General features: G+C 40.2%; 1 protein-coding gene across 2 annotated transcripts in view; it reads right to left on the bottom strand.

Moving 5' to 3' along the window:
- Positions 1–18,937, bottom strand: part of IPO11 (importin 11) — a 97,750-nt gene that overhangs the window by 23,333 nt on the left and 55,480 nt on the right. For both annotated transcript variants that reach the window (XM_051642571.1, XM_051642572.1), the window contains exons 25-29: positions 13,512–13,591; positions 12,927–13,007; positions 8,703–8,798; positions 7,016–7,129; positions 6,013–6,134 (exon numbers count right to left, since the gene is read on the bottom strand). In XM_051642571.1, the coding sequence (XP_051498531.1) occupies positions 6,013–6,134; positions 7,016–7,129; positions 8,703–8,798; positions 12,927–13,007; positions 13,512–13,591 (493 nt within the window). The remainder of the gene's footprint in view (positions 1–6,012; positions 6,135–7,015; positions 7,130–8,702; positions 8,799–12,926; positions 13,008–13,511; positions 13,592–18,937) is intronic.

Here is an 18,937-nt window from a genome sequence, read left to right as displayed (position 1 = left end):
GTAGCACCTAGGACTCATCAGTCACCTCGAGTCCTTAGGACTTCTTCAATCAAGAAGGAAAGGAGAGTAATTGTAGTGGGTGACTCCCTTCTGAGGGGGACAGAAGGGCCCATCTGTCGACCGGACCCATCCCACAGGGAGGTCTGCTGCCTCCCTGGGGCTCGCATTAGAGATGTTAAAAGGAAACTCCCTGATCTTGTGGGTTCCTCTGATTACTATCCACTGCTGATTTTTCAGGTTGGCAGTGATGAAATTATCACAAGAAATGTAAGGGCAATGAAGGGTGACTTCAGGGCCCTAGGACGGCTAGTTAGGGGGTCTGGTGCGCAAGTAGTGTTTGCCTCCATTCCTCCTGCAAGATTGGGTGGGGAGGTATATAGGAAGAGTTTCCAGGTCAATGAATGGCTAAGAGATTGGTGTCAAAAGGCAGGGCTTTGGTTTTTTTGACCATGGGCTGCTCTACGAGACACCTGGCCTGATGGTGGCAGGTGGGATGCACCTGTCCCAGAGGGGGAAAAGGCTTTTGGGGCAGGACTTAGCAGGGCTCATTGAGAGAGCTTTAAACTAGATGTGAAGGGGGAAGGGGAGAAAACTGGGTTTGTTAGGGACAAGCACAAGAGGAACGTACCAGGGCCTGAAGGCAGATGGTCTAAGGAATATTTAGTCCCACCAGAGTGCTCTGTTTGTTTCCTGAAATGCCTGTATGCTAATGCACGCAGCATGGGGAATAAGCAGGAAGAGTTAGAGGTCTGTGTACGGGCTAAGGGTTATGACCTGGTAGCAATAACAGAGACATGGTGGGACAGCTCACATGACTGGAATGTGGCCATGGATGGTTATGTACTTTTTAGGAAAGATAGGGCGGGGAAGCGAGGTGGTGGAGTTGCTCTTTATATGAGAGAGCAGCTAGAATGTATTGAGTTTTGTGCAGGGACTGATGAGGGGCAAGTTGAAAGTCTGTGGGTAAGAATTAAGGGGCAGGCTGGTGTGGGTGATACAGTTGTGGGGGTCTACTACAGACCTCCTGACCAAGGCAAGGAGGTTGATGAGGCTTTCTACAGGCAGCTGACAGCAGCCTCACAACTACAGTCTTTGGTCCTCATGGGAGATTTTAACTACCCCGATATCTGCTGGAAGACTCACACAGCCAGCCTTTCACAGTCTAGGAGGTTCCTCCAGTGCATTGATGATAACTTCTTAATGCAAATGGTGGACAAGCCAACTAGAAGAGGAGCGCTGCTGGATCTTGTACTAACCAACAAGGAGGGCCTTGTTGAAGCAGTGGTGGTCAGTGGCAGCCTTGGATGCAGTGACCACGAGATGGTGGAGTTCAGGATCCTGTGTGGAAGGAACAGAATACCCAGCAGGATCAGAACCCTGGACTTCCACAGGGCGAACTCTGGCCTCCTCAATCAACTGTTAAGGGAAATCCCATGGGACAGGGTGCTGGAAGATAAAGGGGCTCATGATAGCTGGTCAACATTCAAGGACCACTTCTTGCAAGCACAGGATCAGAGCATCCCAAGGGTTAGGAAATCTAGTAAGGGAGCTAGGAGACCAGCATGGTTAAAAAAGGAACTACTGGGCAAACTTAAGTGGCAAAGGAAAATCTACAGATCGTGGAAGGAGGGGCTGGTCACTTGGGAGGAATATAGGAATGTTGTCAGAGAATGTAGGGAGGCAATTAGGAAAGCTAAGGCCTCCTTGGAACTTAACCTTGCAAGTCAGGTTAAGGATAATAGAAAGAGCTTTTTCAAATACATAGCTAACAAAACTAACACTAGAGGCAATATTGGCCCACTGAGGAATGAGGTGGGAGCCCTGGTGACAGAGGATATAAAGAAGGCAGAGGTGCTGAACACCTTCTTTGCCTCTGTCTTTACTCCTGCAGGATTTCCCCATGAGCCCCAGATTCATATAGCCCCAGAAGTAGTCAAGATAGGTGAGGACATAGTAGATGAGGATTGGGTTAGGGATCAGTTGAGTAATCTGGACGTCCATAAATCAATGGGTCCAGATGAAATGCATCCAAGGGTGCTGAGGGAGCTGGCGGAGGTCATTGCTAGGCCACTCTCCATCATCTTCAGTAAGTCATGGGTAACAGGAGAGGTGCCTGAGGACTGGAGGATAGCAAATGTCACACCAGTCTACAAGAAGGGCAAGAAGGAGGACCCGGGTAACTATAGACCGGTCAGCCTCACCTCCATCCCTGGAAAGGTGATGGAACAACTTATTCTTGTCTCTATCTCTAGGCATATCAAGGACATGGGGCTCATCAAGAGCAGTCAGCATGGTTTTATCAAGGGTAAATCATGTTTGACTAACCTCATAGCCTTCTATGAGGAAATTACTAGGTGGATAGATGATGGTAGAGCGGTAGATGTGGTTTATCTTGATTTCAGTAAGGCATTTGACACCGTCTCCCACAGCATCCTTGTAGATAAGTTGATCAGGTATAGGTTTGGTGATCAGGCAGTGAGGTGGATTAGGAACTGGTTGATGGGAAGGAGTCAAAGAGTTGTAGTCAATGGGGCAGAATCTGGTTGGAGGTGTGTGACCAGTGGAGTCCCTCAGGGGTCGGTACTGGGACCGGTGTTGTTCAACATCTTCATCAACGACCTGGATGAGGGTACAGAATGTACCCTCAGCAAGTTTGCTGATGACACCAAGCTGGGAGGAGTGGCTGACACACCAGAAGGCTGTGCTGCCATTCAGAGAGACTTAGACAGGCTGGAGAGTTGGGCGGGGAGAAACATGATGAAATTCAACAAGGGGAAGTGTAGAGTTTTGCATTTGGGGAAGAACAACACGATGTCCCAGTATAGGTTGGGGGCTGACCTGCTGGAGAGCAGTGTAGGTGAAAGGGATCTGGGGGTCCTGGTAGACAGGAGGATGACCATGAGTCAGCAGTGTGCCCTTGTGGCCAAGAAGGCCAATGGCATCCTGGGGTGTATTAGAAAGGGTGTGGTTAGTAGGTCAAGAGAGGTTCTCCTCCCCCTCTATTCTGCATTGGTGAGGCCGCATCTGGAGTATTGTGTCCAGTTCTGGGCCCCTCAGTTCAAGAAGGACAGGGAACTGCTTGAGAGAGTCCAGCGCAGAGCTACTAAGATGATTAAGGGAGTGGAACATCTCCCTTATGAGGAAAGGTTGAGGGAGCTGGGTCTCTTTAGCTTGGAGAAGAGGAGGCTGAGGGGTGACCTCATCAATGTTTACAAATATGTAAGGGGTGAGTGTCAGGAAGATGGAGTTAGGCTTTTCTCAGTGATGACCAGTGATAAGACAAGGGGTAATGGGTGTAAGTTGGAGCACAGGAGGTTCAAGGTGAATATCAGAAAAATTTTTTTTACTGTAAGAGTGACAGAGCACTGGAACAGGCTGCCCAGGGAGGTTGTGGAGTCCACTGGAGACATTCAAAAACCACCTGGATGTGTTCCTGTGTGATGTGCTCTAGGTGATCCTGCTCTGGCAGGGGGGGTTGGACTAGATGATCTTTCAAGGTCCCTTCCAACCCCTAGGATTCTATGATTCTATGATTCTATGTAATTGCATATATCTCTGGATGATACTGCCTAGACAAGAATGCTACAGTTTGGCCAATAACTTGCTCAGTACAGCTTAATGGCCCAAAACCCACCGAGAACTACAACTGTTCTGCAGTGACTCCCATCTTACCTGCTCTAAAATCTTTCATTTGTGATGCTGTCAAAAGCACATTTGAAATAGGAAACTAGTAATTTAAACCAGTATAACAAAAATAATGACAGCAAAGTTAACTTCCCCTAAAAAGCAGAAAGACCCAAATCCACATATGTACTCTTATAAACATGACTACTAATTGGAAAAGTATCTAACAGCAATGAAGTAACACTATATAGTTTAGAGGAAAACTAAAAAAAGGTCACTCCTTATTTTCCCCAACATTTTATTCATAAAGCAATTCTGAGGGAAAAATGAAAAAATCCCATTATCTTCATTTTTCCCCCGGTACTTCTGTCCATTCCTTCCCTTTCCCCTCTAAAATAATTTGATGGTCTTGGGTCAGCACCAGCTATAGGCTAGAGGAAGCAACTGCCAAGAAGAGCACAGCCCTCAGGAAGAGCTAGACACAGTTCAGATGCCTGTATTCCCTATAGCAAAATCTTGACAACCTGAGCTTGCTACTGGTACCATCCCTGACCATTATATAGGAGCAAGCTGAGGGCAGAAACCCACCCTCAGCTTGGCCTTCCCAAACAAGACCATCTCATAGTCATCCTTGGGAGACAAAATTCTGTGCCGTATCTGCAGCTGAGAAATCTTGAACTGGCTTTGGATGTCCAAAACGGTATTTAATCAGCAATCTGGTAAGTAAGGTACTCAGGAAAAATTACTTACCATTTTCTTGAAAGCACTGTTTATATGAATAAAAATATTTTATTTAAATACTGTATTATATTTAAAAGACTTCTTGCTTTAATTTTGCAAATAGACTTGCACAAGAAGCTTGCTTCCGAACAATTTTATTTTTAACTTAAGTTTCAGATATGAGATGCAGCAAGCATATGTAATATAATCCCTATGAAATGGCAAAACCAGAGTGACTCACATTGTTCAGTAGTAGAAGGAACAATCACTTGAAAAAATCAATTTCACACATTCCGTCTGAAGGTATGCTTGGCTCTGGCAGTCTATCAGTTGTACAGTAAAATTTTCATAGGTTTGACATAAAATGTCCAGCAAAGAGAGGCTTTTCATTTAAGAAGCTGCTTTCTGAAATTATTTGAGTATCTGAAAAATAAAGCTGTCATTTGCAGAGGGTTTTATTATGTTAAGGACTACCAGAAATAATTGGCTCTGACAGCAGGAAATTTGGAGCAGCTGAAGGTAGTTCAAAATAACATGGCTATCAAAAGCAGTTTCTTTTTTCCTTCCTCACTTTAAAAGAAACTTCAGAGGCAGACAGAGGAGCAGTTCACCACCTTGAATTTTAGATAACACTTCTTTAAGAACATACTGAATCTACTCCTAAATAGTATAACATTGTTACATTTACTGAAAGAAACCAAACACTTTCTTACAAAGCAGCTGCTTGATTCACCTTTGGCTGGAAGTCTGTCCTGATGATCTGGGACAAAAAAGAAATGCTTCCAGGCATTGTAAAAGCAATGAAGTCTCTAATTTGTTCATGTAAGAGTTCCCTGATCTTTTATATAGGGACTAAGACTTAATATTCTACAGCTCGACAGGTACCAATATAGCTTTAGGATTTGTGAGCAGTATCTAAATTCTCCCATCAGACAACACATATGACTTTTCAAGAAATCCAGCAGACTAAGTGTAAACATGAATGGTCTGGTCTTCCTGACTTTTAAACAAGAATAATCTGAAATAAGAATGAACCGAACTCTCACATGAATACGTGTTATATAGGATTACTAGGAGTGACAATTTAGACATCAGTTAACACTACTCAGCATTTTCATTAAAAACTTTCATTTTGTATGTGTATTCAGTAATGACAATGACTAGGGAAAGGACAACAGTAAAAGCTACTTGCTATAGAAATCTACAGTAAAAAAACTGTTTCACAGTTTTTCACAGCAACTCTTCCATTTGCTGTCATAAAGGAGAAAACCAGGATAAAAGTTCAGATCTACGCACAACAGGAAAGAAAACTGAACAAACGTTGCTCCCTGAAAAGGACACCAAAATACTTACAAGCCAACTAAAGCAACTACTTAATCAGAGATGAGAGAAGCAGCTAGATCAATATTAATATGAGAATGGACAAGAAAATATGCAGTGCTGTTTTCTCACTTTCACTAAATGACAATTTTCTGTGAAAGAGATGTTACTATATTGCTATGAAGCCAAATAAAAAGTTAATATAACACACCTTGAAAAGTAAATTTTTAAGTTTCTTTTGGTAAAAAAAATAAGAGGCAATAAAGGTATTGGAATTTTATCTGCAGAATTTTGAAATACCTTAAAAAACATAAGCATTCTTATTTAAGCCACTGTGTACTTGCTTACCTATTCAGTGATGGCAGAAGTGAAAGCAATGCCAAAGCAGAAAGTTTTCTTCTTTCTGGCTGAGTAATGTTATCCATTCGATCAACCCACATTTCAATCATGTTACCAAGAATTTGATCCAACTGCAATGGGAAACAGAACATTCCTTTTCATTTATAAGTAGTATAGCATATTTAGAAAGTAATTTATTTTCATTTTTCTACCAAGTGAATACACTATTCAATCTGGAAAATACCAGGACAACCATATAGTTATGTATAGCTGACAGAAGTAGTAAGCAACAGGTACTTCTTAAATTTTCTGTGACAGTGCTTCCAGGCCATGAACCTCCCTAACTGTAATCTAGAAGTTAGAAATGCATTTAATTAATGGACAAAGCACTGATTCAGAACCTTGACTCAGAAATCATTCTCCTCCAACAGTCTACTACATACAAAGCACGTGAACTTACTCCCTGTTTTAACTTCAGGGGTGACAACTAAAAAAGACTTGCCTTTACCTGTTTGAAAACTTTATTACACTTAAGGGTAACAAAACTACTAAAATTTAACTTAAATACATAGTAGAACGTTTGTAGCAGAAGAACCTGAGTAACGTCAGGTGAAACCAGTGCACACTGAACCTGCTACTCCTAGAAAATCAACAGAGCTTGATTAGACCACTATCCCTAGCACAAGACCCATTAAGACAGCACAAAAAAAAGAATTCTCACCCAGCAATAACATGTAAACTAAAGAGATTTATACGGCCTGCTATGGGATGATGCAGGAAGAGAATTTAGAGATTGTATAAAACTTTTAATGAGATGTTTTAAGGTAATTATGGGAACACAAAGAATTTGTTAAAAGGTTTTCAGGGGAAGAACCATAGGAAGGGAAAGGGCCTCTTCCCACAGTGGAGTGGGGGGAACAGCAAGGAAACCAGAGGGAAAAGTTATTTCAGGTCAAAAAATGCAAAACTTCCACATGCAATCCAGCTGAAATGCCAAGACAAAACCCCTTACCTCCTGGCCCAATTCACATGCCATCTGGCTCAAAAGTAATGAAAAAAAGCTTGCATTTTGTAGTAGAACCCTACCCATGATCCCCAGGTAGGTAGACATCACCACTGGGTATCTCTGAAAAAAAAAAGCAAAGCAAAACAAAGGGGGCTTAGTTTAATTAAGAGAAAAATATTTAACATAGAGAGCAGAAACACATGGAAACTACTTGCATGCATCCTTTTCATTAAATCAATGTTATTAATTTTGAAATTATAAATTGTAATTTAAAAGCCTCTAAGAACAAAAGACTGAGCAAACAAGCACCACCAAAGTTCCTAATTCTTATAATAGAGAAAGTATGGCAATCTCAAAGTCAGTTTCCTCCAACAGCCAAGACAATTCGAAAGGTGATTTTACTATTAATTTCAAAATCTGCATCTTAAGGAATAAACAGTGTATTTTACTGCAAAAAAATACTTTCAAGGTTGATTATGGTTCAAAATTGCTGTTTACAATTTTAGTAACATTAGGAAGTGTTAATTATTTCTCAAGGGTTTGTTAAGTGTTTCACTGAAATCATAACACACTGGTCAATAAGTAATTACAAGTGTCTCAGAATTAACTGGATACAGTAATAAGAATGCTAGTTTACTATAATTTATTATTACTTTTAATGTTAAAAGAAGCTAGATTTCTTTGTATTACATTCAGCACCTAACAATATAACAGTATTTTGTAGAACTGCCTACTTGAAAAACAAAATGTGAACATTTACATTCAAGTGTTAAACCAGATTAATACCTTTTTGAAAAGGGAGCAATGAGTTTGTTAGTCTTAAGTCAGAAGACATTTTAATAATCCATTCTCCAGTTTTGTGTTGTCTTAAACCGAAAACTATTCAAACTGTCTTTTTTTGTGTTCTGTGCAGCAAAAAGTACATTGCTAAATAATATGACAGATTAATTGTGGAAATAGCTTATTTAATTCAATAAACATAATGGGAGCCAAATATTGATACCTGAAAGTTCTCAACTCTGAAAAAAAAATGAAGGTTTTAATCAAAAAAGTCAAAAGCACAGAGTATTTCACCCACTTATTCTGATGATTAACTTTTTTTTTTCTCCTGTACTGCAAAGTTTAACATAGTTCAAGCATAATGGATTTTAGACTTTTTTATCCAACATGGAAATTCATTGAAGGCAAACAGAGAGATAAGGGAGAACTTAAGACATCTAAGCTAGCAAAATCTTAAAGCCTCTTCTCCATCACTCAGAGCATTCTCACATCCTTTAGCTGTTTGTATTAGACATGCACATTAGAAAAATAAGGTCAGGTCAATCTTCTTGTCCAGTTTGTTTCTTCTCTAGGGCAGGTACACTTTAAAAAGTAGTGTAAGTTTCTCTAAAAAACCCCAACAAAACACTCCCAACACCTACAAAGGATCTAACCATTCAGAGTCACAGCACCTTATCAGTTCTAATGAGCAGAAACAGCAGAATAAAAATGTGCATTATTTTGATAAGCACTAGATGACAAAACACATGGCAACAATGTTGCCTTAACTCTCACGACTTTTACAGACTTCTAAAATAGCTCTATCAGACCCTCTTATAATGCAACATTAATATGGGAAAAGTGGGCCAGATTACAGAAGGTACTGTCCCGATCAAAAGGGAAGGAAAAAGAGTAGTTAAAGAGTTACTCTTACCTCCCCATCTACAATTCCCCTGAATACTGATGGCAAAAGGGCTTGGAACATTTGTGGACCCAAAACAGGGTTTACTTTTAGGACATTTTCCACAACCTTAAGAAGAAAAGCAAATAAGACTATTAGTAAAGTACATTTTATAATCATAACCAAGGCTTTAAAACTCCATATACTGGTCTATACATAAAGCACTGGTACAATGTCTACCATTGAACAGTACCAAATCCCAAGACTGCTGAAAGTATATGCTAGTGAAGTCCTCTGCAAATCTGATCCATACAATGGACCTGAGGAAAACTGACATGTCAAGTGAAACTGGCCTAGCCAAGCACCTCCTCATCAGCCTCCTCCTGGCCCTGGTGAAGCTGATGAGGTGGGTTGGAAGGAAGGCATGATCATGCAGCAGATCCTCCTAAAGGCTCTCCCAAGGTACATGGAAAATCTGCAGACAGTTGATGGCAACCATCATGGCTTTATCAAGGGCAAATCATGCCTAATAAATTTGGTGGCCTTTTACAGTGTGGGCACAGAATTTACCTGGACTTGTACAAAGCATCTCAGACTGCCCCACTTGGCATCCTGGTTTTTAACTTGGAAAGATACAGATTGAATGAATGGTACTCAGTGGACAATGAACTGGCTCTCTGGTTGCACTCAAAGAGTTGTGGTCAACAGTTTGATGTCCAAATGGAGACCTCTAACAAGTGGAGTTCCTCAAGAGGCCAGTAGTGGGATCAGCGCTGTTCAACATGTTTGTTGGTGACATGGACAGTGGGATTGAGCACACCCTCAGCAAGTTTGCTGATGACATCAAGCTGTGTTATGTGGTTGACACACAGGAGGGAAGGGAGGCCATCCAGAGGGACCAAGAAGCCCCATCCCTGGAAGTGTCAAGGCCAGGCTGGATGGGGCTTTGAGCAACCTGGTCCAGTGGGAGGTGTCCTTGCCCATGCAGGGAGGTCTGGACTAGAGTATCTTTAAGGTGCCTTCCAACCGAAACCATTCTATAATTCTATAATGCTCCAGGAAAACCAGCTTGATGAGGTAGGAAGAAGTACCAGCAGTTTAAGGTTTATTTCTATACCTTTGTTATGTCACTTTTTTGAAGAATCATTAATTAGAACCTACCATATCTTTGCAGGTGACCAAGTAACCACAAGTGCTCTCAGATGCGCTGTTCTCAGCACTCTGCTCTGGTTCCCAGTTTTTACATTCATTTTTACATTCATTTACCCTTGGCTTTTCAGCTCTTTTTTACCTCCATGAGCTGTTCCCTGAAGTGTTTTTTGTTTTTTTTTTTCCCTGTATTCTTCAGGCTTTCTTTCGCCCAGGTGCTTAGGCTCTCCCCTTTTACCAAAATGGAGAGGGGAAGAGGCTGTGAGAATAATGGGCTGAAATCTGCTTATCCCTACAGGTAGTAAGGACACACACCATGCCTCTACACGCTGATGTGTGTAAAGCATATAAAGCTACCATAAAGGCAGCTTCATTAAACACTCTTCTCAGTTTCCATCTACTTTCAGCTCAGAGGGACTTTCACAAGGAACTACTCTGTGCTCCTGTCCAATCTCCCCCTAAGTCTTTTTTCCTTCTTGAACCTTGCTCCTACCAGCTTCATTTAATGGCCTTTATTTCTTGCCTTAAATGCAATGCTAAGCAGCTGACCTCTTTCAATGCCTCTCTATTTTGGAGACCTTTAATAAAATGTTATAAGGAGATGAACAGAACTTTTTCCCTCCTCATCTTGTCTGGGTACTGAAAGTTTTGGGGCTAACTCATTTGTTTATTGTACAGAGCCTTTTCAAACCCTTTTATTGTCTGTCTCAGATAATCAGAAAGTCAAGTCACACCAGGTCTCAGCAATATTGCAATAAATTATCTTAATTCAAATCAGTTTTTCAATCTTATCCCTTAATTTACTGTTCTCATGTCTACTTTCAAGCCATCCAAATTGTTTGTAGGAAAATATTTCAGAGAACACTCCTGAATGTTTCTGTTCCTAGTCTTTACCTTTCGGGTTTTTTGTTTAACAAGTCAGCATAGTCATGCCTGACAAAAAATTTTCCTTTTTGCAAAAATACTTACACGGATTCTAACTCAGTTATCCCTATGCAAGCAAGTAAGCATATTAGGAAGGTGTTCAAAGGACAGTGGAGAAACCTTATGGCCATGCTGGAAGCCAAGTGGATATACAGTGATAGTACATTAGCAGCATCATTCCATTTTAGAGATCTGACTTAAAGCTGCTGTATCAAACATCTGCCCAACTATAACTAAACAGTACTGATAGAGAGAAATTGAGGTTTTAAATTCCAGAAGTAGAGTCCTTAAGCTTCTCACAGCAAGAACTATAAACAAGGGGGACTATACACTTCTGTTGTTTTCTGTCCTGAGATTCTGCAAGTAGTTGTGCAACCTACCAAAGAGGTAGGTGGGATCTAATTTCTTCCCTCCATCACATTTATAATGAACTGAATTCAAGTTTTTATAAGTACCATAGAGTTCTCAGTGCAGCTGCTGCAAACCTAAGTAGTAGTACACTACAGTTACTATTCAACTATCTTTCAGCTCATGCTCTAACTTTATTTCCTGAAATTCTACAAAGCCACATTTAAAGTATCGTGCTTAACTTTTCAAAAATATTATGAATTTTGTAACAGCTCTTTCATAATACCATTTGAAGCTTGTTTGAAAATAGGGGTTTTAGTACTTTGAGAAACCTCTAGTAGCTATTTAAGCAGTTGTTGCCATTACAATTGCAAATTCTGCCAAAGGCGAAGACAGTATGAACGTTTTGTCATAGTACAAATGCAAGTACATTACACAAAAGAATGTGGCACAGAGCACACAAATCCAACACTAAATAAGGATTGGAAAAGCTTGTCTCTAGACCTATTAGGTTTTAGCAGTCATACAGAAATGCAGGGAAAATTCAGAAGCTAGTCTTGATCATTTGGGGTTTATTTAATTATGAAATCACCTAAACAGTTTTCCTAACAATACACATATGTATGCACTTACCACTTAATCCTTATCTTGCAAGTTTTTCAAACGTGCAGTTACAAATTGAACTGTATGATTATTTTTCTTATTACTATTGAATACTGAAACAGAAAACTAATACTAAAAAAAAATAGTAGATACTACTATTGTTGGGTTTATTAGCAAAGGGATCAATATTGGTTGACAGAATATAGACAAAACTCAGATGCAGATGGCTAGATACAGAAATTAGATAATTACATTTGCACATATTGATTAGAAACACTCAAAATGAACCTTGATTATTAACACAGAAATACGACTGGCTTTAGAGCTTAATAATTTATTAATGTTGCAATTTTAGCTGAACAATTAATTTATTTCTGAATTCCAAACCAAGCCGCATTAGTACAACTCTTAAAACTCATTAATCAGATTGATTTTACCCTTTTATTTTGTAATTAGAACTGTATCTTTTGTGTTACTACTGTGGCACTGTTCTCCATTCTAAAATTTGATTTAACACCTTTTATTAGCTTTCTACAACATGCATAAGTTCATGATAGGCAAAGATTACATTAAGGCACTTTGACCAAAGCACAATCCTTGTTTTCCAACTGAACGCTCTCATGATTTTCTATACATAGCATTATCTTCACAGTGCAGTGATGGGTCACCTGGCTGTTTAAGTGTGCTGTTGCCCGGCTGTAGAACAAATTATTTTAATGAAGATCCAAGCCCTCACTAATCACCTTTCTCTAGTAATCTAGAAAACAATCAGATGGGAATTAAATCAGAGACTTCTAACCTAAATCCCTCTATACAAAGAGGACTCAAGCTAGCCAGAAAAGGATGACTCTACACCTCCAACTGGCTGCCGGAGACTTCTGCACTGCTGACTCTCGGCTGGAACAACTGTACACTAATGGACAGGTTGACACTCGTTCAGCCCTGTGACAGAAGTACCTTCAGCATCATGAACAGAACCTCAGAGAGCAGGTGGCTCTGCTCACGGTGCTCTGATTTTTGCAAGGAAACTGTGTATATATAGGGAGTTTCAATGTATGAGTCACACAATTTGTGACATGAAAAATTAATTATGAAATAGAGGCAACAGCTGTTTTCTTCTAGATGTTATACATTCATAATCCTCAAAAATATTACTCTAATCTGACAAAACACTAGTAAGAATAATGGATGTACAGAGATGAATAGCTAGGTATTATTTTTATTACACTCTACCTTTAAAACTTGAACTTGACCTTCAGTAGTTACGTCCTTCAAAAGTTCGCAAAATGACCGGCACAAGCCAGCAGCATACATCTGAAATTAAATGAAAAAGAAGGTATTACACAAACATGTTTTATACCAATGTGCGTATTGAAACACTCAACACATTAGTGATTACTTATGTCCAAAGACCCAGCTTCTCTTCAATGATCATATTTGCTAAAATGCTCATCTTTCCTGCACTTATTAAAAATCTAATCTAAGCATTTTGCTGGTTTTTAACATTGCACAATTTTAAAACAATCAATCTCAACGAATTTTCTAATGAAGAAGCTGTGAGAACAAGGCATAACAACTCTAGTCAATTCTTGCTAGAATTTATGATGACTACTTAGATCTTGTAGCATTACTACACAGGGCCTTTTGGGGTAGTGAAGTACTAAATCAATCCACAAAACATTAATTCTAAATAGTATCTTTCTCAAATCTTGTTTGAATGAGTGTCCATCACATGCCATAAAGATAAATTTAAAAAAACCTGACTGCTTGGTAGAGAACCAGGGTGCTAATACAAATCCTTATATAATAGTAACATACCTGTAAAAATTCAGATGATGATAAGAAAATATAAGCATTGATGATCTTAAAACAATTTTTGAGGTTTTCTGAACTCATTTCTAGAAAAAAAAATAATATCACAATTCAGAACATCAATATTAGAAGAATTCACTTCCAAACAATTAACTTTTTCCTCACACAGCTTTTAAGTGCCAGATGTCTACAAACAGAAAAAAGTTATCCTTGATTCAGTACAATTCAGGTTCTGTCTCCCTGTCAGAGAACATAACAAATGAGGGACAGAAACAGCTCTCATGTTCTCAAACGGAAGCACAAGAAAGAAACCCTATGACCTCAAAAGTCAATAAAAAAAGAAGTCAAATGTGGATGTTATAGTGGGCTGGAGAAGATACTAAAGACAGAATGAATTAAACACAGACTTAAGAGACTTGCAATTACTGATAAATGATCTCTCTCACATTTGAGTCAGCAAATGCTAATTAAAAGGAGTAAAATCAAGACTGCAGTTTGCTCTTCTGAGCCAGGTGCCAAATCAAATGGCATTGAGCTTTTAGATTGAAACACAGAGAGCTTAGGCCATACCTCGAGTATTTCACTAATGAAAGCATATCCACTTAAGAGACAGATACACAGAAGAGATGGTATACAACACTAGTTTGAAGGGAGGAAAAAAAAGACATGCTCTCAGGCAGTACCTGTAAGACTGTTTTAAAAGAAAATCACTCCAGAGCATATATAAACACAGTTTACAGCAAAACAAAAGGTTTCCAAGTTTCACATGGAGGTTGATACTGGTGCAGAAAACAAACAGCCGTCATTGTCTGAAAACTTTCTTGGTAAACTAAGTACCACCTTTAATTAAGAGTCAAATAAAATCATCATTGCAACCCAACAGGAAAACAGTTGTATATAAATTTTAAATAAAACTCCTTACCAGACTAAAGTAACACCAGCAGCTGGCTAAGACCTGGTTTGTCTTTCATGGCTTACAGGAATGCAGCCTGTAGGAAAGTGTGGCTTACACCTAGTGATGCTTACATAGAAATATTTCCAAGAAAAAATTATTACTTGACAGACACTATGACTGAGTTCCATTATAATATCTGAAAAGTTCTGGGGAGTTTTAGCAGTTTCTCTTCTTTTCCTTCCCATTGAAATGAATATTAATGCCCCTGTTATCATAAATGGCCACTGGGCCGTTTTGAATGCATGACTACATTAATATCCTAAAGCTTGGACAGCTCATGTCTTGCTATCACTTATTTTTAATGTATACATATCTTAACTTGAAAAAAAACTATTTTTCATCTATCCATCCAACATCCTCATCAAAATATTCCAATACATTTATAAATCAGCTTTCATAGCTTTTAGCTAGTTTTCCACATTTTCTAAGTTACTGCACCCTCCTCGGAGGTCGGCAGTGGTTGTTTTCCTACTGGACACAACCATATTTTAGGTTTCAGTCATTGATGCAGTAGAAAAATTGTAAAGAAATGGTCATATAAACATGAAGTACTACCAATCTTTCTACAACTTTCCATTCTGTGATTCTGGGATAACTGATGCAAAGGTAATGAAGCATATGTAGCAAAACTGCAAGAATTTGCAGTTATTTCAATCCAGGAGAAAAAAACTAGGCAAAACAGATGTTGCGAAAACAACAGAATTTCAGTCACTCATCTGTGCAAAGCTCCGTAAAAGCATTTTTCTGGAAAATATTGCCTTCAACTGATTACATTTAAAAAACAATTACACCTCAATTCTCTTGCCAGGTTTTGCTGAATCGAACGTATCTTTTTGTGAATTAATGAATATGCTCCTCTGGGTTTTGTTTGGGATCAGAGGAATTATTCCAGTTCCAGTAACCTGATTTTTACCACTACCTTTACAAGGCCAGCACAGGCAGATTAAACCTGATGGGTCTTGAAACATGTAAATCTTGGCTTTGACCATATTCCCAACCTGAAATATTATCAGAGTCAGTTGTCATTTTTAGCAATCTCCACACAGAAATGCATCCATCCTTAAAGAATTAATGTATTCCTCCATTTCACATTATTCAATCTGCTGCACCCAAACATGGATTAAAGAACCTCTGCAGCCTCTCTATAGGGAAATTAAATTTCAACAGTAATTAAACATTAGCAGCAGCACTGATATGAAAAATAAATAAGACAAACTGTGAACAATTATCGCACATCAATGAGAGCATTACAATCTTTGAAGGGAGGTAGTTATGCAAGTGAAATCCAGCCTCCATGTCAAATGCAACATATGATATAGAACACTGAAACACTTTTCTATTAAGAACACACAGTTCAAGCACACTCAAACAACTAGCAGACATAATATTCAGTTTTACATCACTTTGCTGAAGATAACACAGAAATCATAAAACAAGTTTTGTACTTTGATTGTTAAGCTGAAATTCTAAATCCAAAGGGAAACACTAGATGGTCAAAGGGCTTCTAAGGGTCCTAAACCAGAATCAGCAAACTATCACTGCCCACCTCCTGAGTTTTCTGACAAAATAGTGTGTGCAGTCACAACCAAGTCCCACAGGACTTTGCCCACGAAGTCAATTAACCCAAAGCAAAAGCTGCAACACAATAAATAACCAACAAATGTAATAATACACAGTCCAGCCTATTGTTTGTACCTCTTTAAACACAACCAAACCATCTACTTTAATATAAATGGTTATCAGTAATATTTTCCACAGTCCCTTTGAGTCGGAGTTACCAAAGTTGCACTCTATTTACACTGTTCAACTCCCACAGAATTTTGTGCCCTATTATTGCCTATTAAAACCTCTAAGAACTAACATTTATGCAAGACTTACAAATGCTACAATCGGTCCACGAGGAAGGTAAAATGTCTCCTCTGTCCTTCTCTAGCTTCGTGACTTCTTGCCACATCTGCTTCTTCCTCTTAAGCAGGACAGGTCTGCTAATGTCCAAAAATCTTATGTTTTAATTTCTCTCCCTTACAGCTAGTTTAAGCATATTGACCTCCAATAAGACACTTTTCTGAAGGACTTAAATCACAGAACTATAGAATGGCTAGGGTTAGTTAGAAGAGACCTTAGAGATCATCTAGTTCTAACCCCCCTTCATTAGCAGGGACATGTCCCACTAGACCAGGTTGCTCAAAGCACCATCCAACCTGGCCTTGAACACTTCCAGGCATGGGGCTTCCACAGCTTATCTGGGCAAACTGTTCCAGTGTCTCACCACCCTCATAATGAAGAATTTCTTCCTAATGCCTAATCTAAATCTCCCCTCTTACAGCTTAAAGCCATTAACCCTTATCCTTTTGCTACCTGCCCATGTCTAAAGTTCCTCCCCAGCTTTCCTGTAGGCCCCTTCAGGTACTAGAAGGACCCTACGAGTTCTGCCTGGAGCCTTCTCTTCTCCAGGCTGAACAATCCAAACTCTTTCAGCCTGTCTTCATAGGAGAGGTGCTCCAGCCCTGTGATGATCTTTGTGGCCCCCGCTGGACTCACTTCAGGAGCTCCATGTACTTCCTGTGTTGGGGGCTCCAGAACTAGACACAGCATTCCAGGTGGTGTTTCATGAAAGCAGAGTAGAGGGGGAGAATCAGCTCCCTTGACCTGCTGGCCACGCTTCCTTTGATGCAGTCCAGGACGTGGTTGGCTTTCTGGGTTGCAAGTGCACATTGGCTGCTCGTGTTGAGCTTCTTGTCCATGAACACTCCCAAGTTCTTCTTGTCAGGGCTGTTATCGATCCATTCTCCACCCAGACTTCATTGTGCATGGGATGGCCCTGACCCAGGTGCAGGACCTTGCACTTGGCCTTGTTGAACCTCATGCATTTTTCAAGAGCCCATGTGTCAAGGCTCCTCTGGATGGCCTCCCTTCCCTTGAGTATGTCAACTGCACCACACAGTTTGGTGTTGCCAGCAAACTTGCTAAGACTACACTCAATACTACTGTCTGTGTCGCTGACTGAGAGGTAAACAGCGCTGGTCCCAGTACCAACCCCTGGGGAAGACCACTCATTACAGGTCTCCATCTGGGCTTCAAGCTGTTGATCACAACTCTTTCGAGTGCAACCAAACAGCTAGTTCCTTACCAAACTAGTGGTCCATCCATTGAATCTATATTATTCCAATTTAGATACCAGAATGTCACACAGGACAGTGTCAAAGTCTTTGCACAGGTCCAGGTAGATGACATCAGTTTTTCTCCCTTTGTCCATCAACGGACCCCATTGTAAAATGCCACCAAATCAGTCAAGCAAGATTTGCCCTTAGATTCGGGTGAACCTTTAGACAGGATTTGCATTTGCTGACAGAGGAGTTATACACACCAGAAAAATACTTGTATTACCTGTATATTAGAGAAATTACATTTAGTAAGAAAAAAATCAGAAACTAAAAGTTAGGAGGTTCACATTCCTTACACTGCATTTTCAACAAAACCATTTTTTGGAGCACCATGTTTCTAGTTCTCCACCCTGCTCCAAAAGACATAAGCAAGGCAGTCAGCTACTCAGAACTTCTCTTCACCCTATCTGCCCTTGGCTTCCACTTTGCTAACTTAAGACTGAGTTGAGAACTAAGGTTTCCTTTCAGACTGATCTCTACCCTGGAAAGTGCATGAGGATTAGGGAGGTTCCTGTGTGACCTACTCTAGGTGATCCTGCTCTGGCAGGGGGGTTGGACTAGATGATCTTTTGAGGTCCCTTCCAACCCCTAGGATTCTGTGATTCTCTGAGGACAAGGAGAGGAGAAAAAACTGTCTGGCTTGGATGGACGTATGCTCTGCTGAGTAGAACACTGTCTGGAAGACCAGGCCCAGAGAGTATTAGTGAATGAAGTCAAATCCAGCTGGCAGCCCGTCACAATTGGGGTACCTAGGGCTCAGTGTTGGGATCACTTCTTTTTAACATCTTTATCAATGATCTTGATGAGGAGACAGAATGCACCCTCATTAAGTTTGCCCATGCAATGCTACAGGCTGGGGGAAGAGCGGCTGGGAAACTGCCCAGCAGAAAGGGAGACCTGGGGGTTTTGATTGATAAGCAGCTGAATATGAGCCAGCAGTGTGCCCAGGTGGCCAAGAAGGCCAACAGCATCCTGGCGTGTATTAGAAATAGTGTGGCAAGCAGGACTAGGGATGTGATTGTGCCTCTGTACTCAGCACTGGTGAGGCCAAACCTCAAATACTGTGTCCAGTTTTGGGCACCTCTATACAAGAAGAACATCAAGATGCTGGAGTGTCCTCAAAGAAAGGCAATGAAGCAGGTAAACAGCCTTGAGAACAAGTCTTATAAGGAGCGTCTGAGGGAAGGGGGGCTGTTTAGTCTGAAGAAGAAGAGGCCGAGGAGACACCTCATTGCCCTCTACAGCTACCTGAAAAGATGTGGTAAAGACGTAGGCACTGGTCTCTTCTCGCAAGCGACTGGTGATAGATGAAG

This window comes from Apus apus, chromosome Z (genome assembly GCF_020740795.1).
Source record: "Apus apus isolate bApuApu2 chromosome Z, bApuApu2.pri.cur, whole genome shotgun sequence".
NCBI classification, from domain to species: Eukaryota; Metazoa; Chordata; class Aves; order Apodiformes; family Apodidae; genus Apus; species Apus apus.
Note: the sequence above shows the minus strand (reverse complement) of the source record. Positions and strands in the feature narration are given on the sequence as shown.